Genomic DNA, 8,924 nt, shown 5'->3' with positions numbered 1-8,924 from the left:
AGTATTTTATACAAAAAATTGTATACATAATTTTATACAAAAAACTACATTATAATTAATTATAGATACTATTTTTGCCTTCTTAAAAGCTAATTGCGCCAAGAAAAGTTTATTATATTTTATATTAAATGACATTACATTGACCACCTAAATAGTATAATTATGTTTCTATCAAATTTTGTTTCTAAATAAAATTGAAAATTCAAGTAATAAATGGTACAAATGTTACAAATAGTATAAATTCCTTTATTATGCATTTCTTTATACATATAGTTTTAGAGTATACCGATATACTCGTCGACAATAAAATCTCTTTATTCGCTGTACAAATTGAATAATTTTAATTTATATCGTTCTGCTGTGCTACGATGAATTTTTTGGTATAACTAGTGCATTAGCAACAGCAATATAGCATCGAAACAACGTTGCTGTCGCAACAATTAATTTAGGGTATAAATGAAAAAATTGCAAACACCATACATGAGTTATTGCAACTAATGTGAATAACGGTGGTAAAAAAAAGAAAAAAAGGGGGAGTGAATTAAGTTCTATTGTTACATAATATGAACAAGCAAGAAGAGTATATTGCTTTACCAATATATGTATATATTTGTGAAATATATACATATATATTTTTAGTAGCTTTTAATAGTCGCCTAATCTGCCCCTTAACATATAAATCGATAGGGCAGAGTTTAAGTATTTGAAATGAAGAGTACTCTAAATGCTTTTTCCCTTAAACATAAAATCATTAAAAATTCTATACTTCTTAGTATACACTTGAAACAATTCATAAATACGCTGCGCCTATAATTAAGTTTACCTTACAAAAGTGCGAGCCCACAGTTACGTAAGCTTCTCAGACATGCATTCTTGTCTACAGATAAGGGATAGATTATGTATCCCTTACATTCTCAGCATTGCTTATGTAAAAATATAGATTTTATTTCTCTTTGTCAGCTTGTTACATAATAATGAGAACGCTAATTAGCAAAACTTTCGAGCTGAACATTAATAAATCATTCGTAAGCGTTAATAGATGAGTACTCATTTGGTTCGCCTTTTGTTCAATTCCTTTAATTCATGAAATTAATAATCACCAAAGCTGTATTTATAGTGATATCTAATAGCAGAAATTGAAAAACCATATAACACTGTTTAATATGTATTATTTAAATCACATAAGCTAATCGCACTGAAATAACGTGTGTTTATATGTGACAACGTAACTTAAGTTATATATAAATATAATCAACTGAAATGCTGCAATATCTTAACATTTAACTTTTAATGATTTAACTAATGATAGTGAAGCGATTTACATTATAATAAAAAAAAACTAGCGCGACAAAATATTTAACTAAATTCGGATTGTGCATTTACGAAATTAAAATTGTATGTGCGATGCTTTCATGGTTTTTAAAAACTTCTCCTTTACAAAATGTCCGGTGCAACTCAAAAATACCGCTCGAGTCGATAATCATTATTACACGTGTTAAGACTACAAAGACTAGCAACAAGAAACTCTAACTTCGAAAATTGTTTTTGCAAAATTGTATTATTACGTACGTCATGCGACATGGCAGAAACCGAAATATTTCTGCATTTGATTACAAAATGCATCCATCATTCACGCAATATCGTTCTATATACAAGCTAGAAGTACATAAACAAGGTTGTAGTTAAACTGCGATAAAAAGTAATCGTCTTATTTAGTTAGTACTCTAAAGGCCACGTCATTTCATACACTTTAAATTATCTTTAAAATTCTTACGGTACTGCAAACACACATTGCAATTATAGAATCTCCTTCCTTTCTCTCTTCCTTTTATTACGCGATCACAAGATTGTGTCTGACCTACAACAACTATTTTATATTAAAAAGTAAGAAAAGAAAGAGATACCACACCTTCCTAAATTGATGAATCTGTAATCTTTTATAACTAGATTAAAAGATCATGTTGTTACATGCTTCTGATATCCGAACTGATAGAAATTCAATTTTGGTACTTAATATATAATACAAACGTTATAAAGTTACAACGTTATACGTTGAGTGCGGTTGAACGTGAGAGTGAGTTTGTCGATCATCTCTCCGGCGTTCTTGGTGGCGTTGTCCATGGCCGTCATACGGCTGGACTGCTCACTGCAGGCGCCTTCCTTCATCGAGGCGAGCGAGAATTCCAGATAGCTCTATATTACTTCCTCGTCAAGTGAATCATACACCGACAACTTCGGTACAGTAACCACCGCATTCTTATCGAACAATGGTAGATCATCAATCACGTACGATACCACGGACTTGAACTTGTTATATACTATGCGTCCAGAGCCGAAGGAATAACTGTAAAAGAGTAGCCATTATTTATACGACGTTTAAAAAGAATCTACAACTTATATATTCAAAAGAATTTATAGTGAAAAAATTTATAGTGAATAATCTCAGCTAATACTGCAAATGAACTATTTAAATTGTATAATTAGTTGCGTTGTGCTATCTGTGATACCTTTAATTTTTCTTCAAGACATCAATTAACTGACCCATGCGAGCATCCATAGACTCGATACTCTTCCGTGCAATTTCAAGTTGCTCCTCGCGCTGTTTCTGCTTCTCGGCATCAGTGGTTCTTCGATATTCCATCGACTCCACCCTCCACTCTCTAATTTCATCGAGAACGTCGGATTTACTTTTCTTCTTCTTTTTCTCAGGTTCTTCTTTACAGTCTACATCCGTGCACATTTTATCCAGAACGGGACGCCTGTTGGAGGCCAGTGCAACGGGCTTGACGCATGGCTTTTTGCCCAAAATTTCATCTAATTCTTCATAAAATGGGCATGTCTTGGCCTCTGCACCGGACTGCATATTGTTGTCTTTGGTTTCAGTGTATTTTCGCTTTAACTCTTTCATTTTATTTTTACACTGATCTAAAGAATAATGTGTCTTTTTAAGTGTATTTAGTTCCTCGGCAACTATTTTCCATACATCATCGTTTTTCATTGAAGTGTTTGCGAACAATTCTTGATTCGCAGACCAGAAGTGTATGAGGCTTCTTACAACCAACTGATCTGTCCATATTGCAACTGCAAAACAAAAATGTTATCAGTAAATGCAACATGACAAAATATATGTTTTAATTGATATAATATAGGTAGTAATAATGATAGCAATAAACTGATTTTCACCATTTGAAGCAGTTTGGGTTTTGCTTTTCTTCAGTTGTGAATTGCCTTCAGGTGGAAGAACAGTAGATAAAGTCGAAGGTTGAACAGTAGCAGCTTGTTGATTATCCTCATTTTCTTTTGAGTTGTGGAGAAAAGGACTGTGCTCACAGTTAGTTGTACTGCTCATGCAGGCCTCTGTATCAGGCAGGCAGACCTCGATCAAACTCTGATCTAATGTAACAAAACATTGTATTATATATTGTATGATATATTTCTTAATATTTATATGTACCTTGTACATTTATAGCAATGTTATATCCTCTAACGCTCCGTATCATGTTCCCTGCTACGTCTTTGAGATACACATGCAGGCTTGGATTAAAAACGGGAATCGTAGACATATTTTTTTATGCGTCACAAATGCACGCTGATACAATTGTCGTTTAATACTAATTGTGTTTTGTTAAAACAATGGTGAAGATAGAATCAGAAGTATCAAACAATAATGTTTAGTAAAAACCGAGAGATGGCGCCATTCGTTTGGGTGAAAAGGGTATAGTCTGAAAGATGTTGTTACAAAAGAAGAAATAAAACTGCCCATTTTAATTGTAAAATTAATTACTCTATAAAATGAACAATTAATTCGTAATTAATTAATCAGTTTGGAAATTGCAGTCTAAGTCTCATTACTTTCAGACTATTCTGTAATAATAATAATAATAATAATAATAACAAAATGATTTAATTACCTTCGAAATGCAGACTCTACACTCGTAAACGTGCACCGCATTTCGCAGAATGTGGAAGGCGAAGTGCATCTTGTGATTATCGAAAATTTGACCGGCCCTTTCAATTTCTTTGCACGTTACTTGTATGATGACATGTATCAGCGCGAGCGTATTTGGCGTTTTCCTTAATCCACTTCCCGGTAATATCGTCGTTAATGTTAAAGACTGTGCGGCTAAAAAATTACAACGCAATTTAAAAAGATTGCATATTATATATGTTCAACAGAGAAATTGTATACCTTTCTCAAAGTTATTAATCATAATTAAATAAAGTGTAGGTTTTTAAACGTAATCTTACCAACGTTACATTTCGTTGTGAATGTCGCTAGCAATTTTAAAGCAGACGTTGACACTGTTTTATTTAACGCTATTCAGGCCCATAACTTGTGCACCACGTCCGCTAAGCCCTCTTTCGTCAGGGTTTCTTTAACACGTACATCTCCGCACATGAAGTTCATCAGAGGTATGAAGGTACAATTCACATCGTGCAACAAAGGATGAGTCTGTGCAATAAAAATAAGATAGGTTTTTACAAATTCATACAGGAAATTATGATCGAAATTCCATGTATTAAAGTCTTTTCCTGCCTTTTTCTCCGCTTGCTTTTTGTAAAACTCAAACGGTTGAAGATTCAGCTTGACATACAATTCTTTTAGGATCATCAACGCGGTCTCGGGAAGATTACCCCGTATGCCGCTCTTTTTGGATTTCGTGTAACTATGAGCGATGAAAAGATGCAGTAACAGTTCACATAATTCGCCTCTTATGGTAGTTTGTCCTTGATCTGGTAGCTGATCGTCTTTCGTACGCAAATCTTTCTCGCTTTCGTTTGATTTTCTTGAATGCTCATTCGCGTCTCTTATTGATAATTTGTTGACGTTCGATATATCTCGCAAACCACTTTTTGCTTTCGATCGAGACATGTGCCACATTAGTATTGAGCACGGTTTGTAATAGAAAGGTACCGCTTCTTCCCAAGGAATCTTTTTGAATCTCGTGGGACAGTAGAAAAGCTAAGGCACTAATGGCGCTCATTCTCAGATCTGTCGTAGAATCCTTTATCGCAAGACAAATGGAAGCCAGGACCGTTTCAGGCCCGCACAATTATAACGCGCTTTGAATGGCTTCTTGAATGGGAAAATGTTGATCCTCCGTTAACGAAAGCACAGCCACGAAGTTGTACATTTCCGTCCAAAGTCTGTTACGCAGATATATCAGGTGCAGTTCGGCAGACTCTAAGGAGATTAATATATGGAACGTTGTTTAAAAATCAAATTATACATTTGTGACGAATAAATGTTCAAATACATACGGTATAAATCGATATTTAAGAAGCAAAATAGAATATAAAGCGAGTCCGGGGAAAAGAGTACGACGGCTGCGTACTTGTTGCTATGCGTGATGCAATTTGTTAAAACTGTGCAGATGCTGATGTACATTTCCAGCGTATCAGAATAATGACTCAGACTCTTCCTTCCTGCTCCTGATATCCTTCGAAATCTTAGTCAAACACCTTAAAACGAGAGATCAAATGAGACAATAATATAGGTGAAAAAAAGATAATCCAGCGTTATAGATTTTTCTACATACATACATACCCGAATAAATACTTATATATCGATAGAATATTCGTAGACTTGTCGTACAACCTGGTGTTGTCCGACAAATATTAAATTATTCAATAAATTACAAGCAGCTGTAATAAGCGAAGGCGTCGCTATTGATTGCAAAGGATTGTCCACATCTGTTATTTCCGAAACTCTGCCGGAAACTGTAAGAGAAATAAAGAATTTAAAAAAATATAATTAAAAATAAAAGTTATAGTATATAACTAAATAATATAATTACAGAGTTGTAATTCATCCTGACAGTTGTATAAGTGCGATACGGTGCGCGGTACCAATGAAGTGCAACTAGATTACAAATTTGCCGTTGTTTCCTTGACATTCCGACTCTTCCGCATCTAAAGTAGTCGACGTATAGATATTTGAACACAGAACGCTGATTCCATGATAGATGTTGCATTGCTCGGCATGTATCAGGATAGCTTGTGGTTGTAAAGAATCATCCTGTATAAAAATATAATTTTCTAAAGTATGTACATAGCTTCAATTTGTATTTCAGCAATTTAGAAACGTAAGAAAATATGAGTATAGTCTACATAATATTAATTAAGATAGAGAAATTTAACACATTTTAAGACTAATGCTTTCTCGACGTTTACGATTTAATAATATATCGTGCTCTCACACTTACACATTGAAAAGTCATAGAGTTGCAGTTTTTGAGGATGTTGCAAAACGCGATACACGCTTGTTCTCTCACTAAACAAAATTCGTCCCTGCTTGTGATGCACTGAAGAAGCAACTTCTGTAGTGGCTTTGGCATATCAGATAAGAAAAGTCATTGACGAGGTATTTTGTGACAATGACGATGACGACGACGAAAGTGATGATAAGGTTGAGATAATGCTTGCAACGGTGATGCACGAAGAAAAAGAAGTGAGTCCAAAGCCAGCACGATGCCTTGTTGAACTCGTCGTGCCAAGATTTACTTTTAAACAGTTCCCTGTCTGCGCCAGCATTCGAAAGATTGTTAACTCTCATTGCTCCTCTCCCTCGCTGCTCTCACTTCGGCCTCTATTGCAGCTTCCTTGCCGATGTCGATGGTCTTCTTCCCTTCCTTCTCCTCTTTTTCCTTGATGGGTGTTGTGCCTGAATGATAATATAGATTTTATATATAAATCCTGTATTAATCCAATTTTGTATACATCATTTCAGAGTAGCAATTACTTTTGGGTTCCTCGTGTTTCGGCTTTTTGGCTGGTGTGGGTTGATCTTCATCGCTGCTTTCGCTGAAACCCGACTGACATGCTGGTTTTGTAGCACCAATCGTGTCCGGAGGCGTTGATATCATCTTGTCTACATCTTGACGGCCAACAAGATCATCCGGCCTTTCCCATACTGATATCCTCGAAGGATTGTAAAAAAATACCCGTCCGTCTCCAGTCCAAACACACCTCCCAAAGGGTTCTGCTCCGATTTACGTTGCGATCGGATTACCAAACTGATTTGGCATTCTGTGCTGCATAGGGATCATATTTGGCGGCGATTGCATTATGTTCGTATTCACTGCCGGTGTATTTATCGGTGGCATATTGGTAATTGTCGTAGGTGCTGTAATTTTTCCAGTCTTCCATCACAAACATAAATTTCCGTACTTCAGTTTTTTTTTAGCCTCGTATTACATGGAAATTTTTGTTTTTTTTTTGTAAAAGTGTGTAGTATCTTGAAAAGCGTCAAAGTGTACTGCCACGTAAGTTGAAATACAGTATCACTTAATTGTTTGTATAATTACTACTTCATCATAGAACACGCGAAAGTATATACAATATTTTTGTATATATGTGCTATACATGTACTATATTTTTTTAGTGGTACAAACATGGATATAGGAGTTATTGCATCTTCTGTAGTGGCTTTGGCATATCAGATGAGAAAAGTCATTGACGAAATATTTTGTGACAATGACGATGACGACGACGAAAGCGATGATGAGATTGAGATAATGCTTGCAACGGTGATGCACGAAGAAAAAGAAGTGGGTCCGAAGCCAGCACGATGCCAAAATTTTGTTGAACTCGTCGTGCCAAGATTTACTTTTAAACAGTTCCAAGAGAACTTTCGTATGTCTGCGCCAGCATTTGAAAGATTGTTAACTGTCATTGCTCCTCTTTTGGAAAATCGCACAGGAACTGGCAGACCGACAACAAAAATCGAAAAACAGCTATTAGCTGTTGTGTGGTTGCTCGCAACGCCCGATTGTTTTAGGTAAGCAGAAAAGTTGAATTACATAATTTTTTAGCCTTGTCTCCTATATTGTCATTTTTTCTCCGATCCTGTCGTATATATTTTTAATATTATACCTCACGTTTAACTTCATAATTCTCGATCTCATAACAGGCTGAAAGTTATAATGCACATATTTCTTTTGCAGATCTATCGGAATGAAGTTTGATATGTCAAAATCAACCCTTCATTCCTGCTTTCGAAGAGTAATAGTTGCTCTTGTTTCTATATCTCATAGACTCATTACTTGGCCTACAGGCGAAAAGTTAGAAAGGACTGTTCAGAAGTTTACCGATATTGCTGGTATGGCGGGAGTGATTGGTGCAATAGACGGTTGTTACGTTCCCATTGATGCACCTCAAGTAAGTTTAACTTGTATTCTAATTTGCTACTTACAGAGTATTATAAGTTAAAAAAATACCATGTAAAATTTTTAATATTTGTTAGGTTGATGCACAATATTATCGAACCAGAAAATGTGAGTACGCAATAACCCTTCAAGCGGTATGTGATCCTGAGTTGCGATTCACCGACGTATTTGCTGGCTATCCTGGGTCTGTGGGAGATCTCCGAGTATTTCGGAATTCTCCATTATACAGAGACACTGAGGCAAACGTTCAAAATTTTTTCCCCAATGGTGAATATATAATTGGAGATAAGGCCTATAATCCTCCTTTGCCTTGGTGTATTTCACCATATAAAAATATAGGACACCTAACTGCTGTAAGTTAGTCTTTTTTTACTTTGCACGTAGCAGTTTAAGAATTCTTCGCCTTACAATAATAACACATATTAATTTTAGATACAAATCTCGTTTAATACCATTCTAAGTAAAACGAGACAAACAATTGAAAGAACTTTTGGATTACTGAAAGGACGCTTTCGACGCTTAAGACATCTCTCCATGGTTTGCTACGAAGAAATCCCAGACACCATACTGGCATGCTGTGTTTTACACAATATATGTCTACAGCAGGAGGATGATTTCCTCGAGCTGTATATTGAAGAAGGATTGCCTTTTGTTTATGGGAACGAAGGTGACGAAATAGGGCAGTATGAGCCTGCAGGAGAAACAGGCGGCGCGAAACGTGATCGTCTGGTTGCTGCATTAGCAAACCATTGATGT

The 8,924-nt window shown here is 35.6% G+C and overlaps 2 protein-coding genes across 5 annotated transcripts; one reads left to right on the top strand and one right to left on the bottom strand.

Moving 5' to 3' along the window:
• Window positions 1-1,235: 1,235 nt before the first annotated feature.
• On the bottom strand, window positions 1,236-6,470 carry LOC139811031 (uncharacterized). 4 transcript variants are annotated; one of them, XM_071775042.1, is made up of 10 exons: window positions 6,207-6,470; window positions 5,799-6,019; window positions 5,549-5,721; window positions 5,263-5,463; window positions 4,538-5,185; window positions 4,249-4,453; window positions 3,912-4,123; window positions 3,455-3,722; window positions 3,184-3,393; window positions 2,821-3,081 (listed from the first exon to the last, which is right to left on the bottom strand). In XM_071775042.1, the coding sequence occupies exons 5-6, from the start codon at window positions 4,880-4,882 to the stop codon at window positions 4,322-4,324; spliced, it is 477 nt and encodes a 158-aa protein (XP_071631143.1). In that variant the 5' UTR covers window positions 4,883-5,185; window positions 5,263-5,463; window positions 5,549-5,721; window positions 5,799-6,019; window positions 6,207-6,470; the 3' UTR covers window positions 2,821-3,081; window positions 3,184-3,393; window positions 3,455-3,722; window positions 3,912-4,123; window positions 4,249-4,321. The 4 variants fall into 4 exon arrangements, with proteins under 4 accessions (XP_071631170.1, XP_071631162.1, XP_071631143.1 ...); XM_071775051.1 differs by lacking the exon at window positions 3,455-3,722; XM_071775069.1 differs by lacking the exons at window positions 2,821-3,081; window positions 3,184-3,393; window positions 3,455-3,722; window positions 3,912-4,123 and adding exons at window positions 1,236-2,344; window positions 2,508-2,814.
• Window positions 6,471-7,379: 909 nt separating this feature from the next.
• LOC139809642 (uncharacterized) lies at window positions 7,380-8,922 on the top strand. The gene is made up of 4 exons (XM_071772705.1): window positions 7,380-7,780; window positions 7,947-8,160; window positions 8,246-8,521; window positions 8,601-8,922. The coding sequence occupies exons 1-4, from the start codon at window positions 7,395-7,397 to the stop codon at window positions 8,919-8,921; spliced, it is 1,197 nt and encodes a 398-aa protein (XP_071628806.1). The 5' UTR covers window positions 7,380-7,394; the 3' UTR covers window position 8,922.
• The last annotated feature ends 2 nt before the right edge of the window (window positions 8,923-8,924 follow it).

The sequence above is a fragment of the Temnothorax longispinosus genome, chromosome 1 (assembly GCF_030848805.1).
Source record: "Temnothorax longispinosus isolate EJ_2023e chromosome 1, Tlon_JGU_v1, whole genome shotgun sequence".
Lineage (NCBI taxonomy): Eukaryota > Metazoa > Arthropoda > Insecta > Hymenoptera > Formicidae > Temnothorax > Temnothorax longispinosus.
The sequence above is the reverse complement of the archived record's forward strand: the minus strand, read 5'-3'. Positions and strand labels throughout refer to the sequence as shown.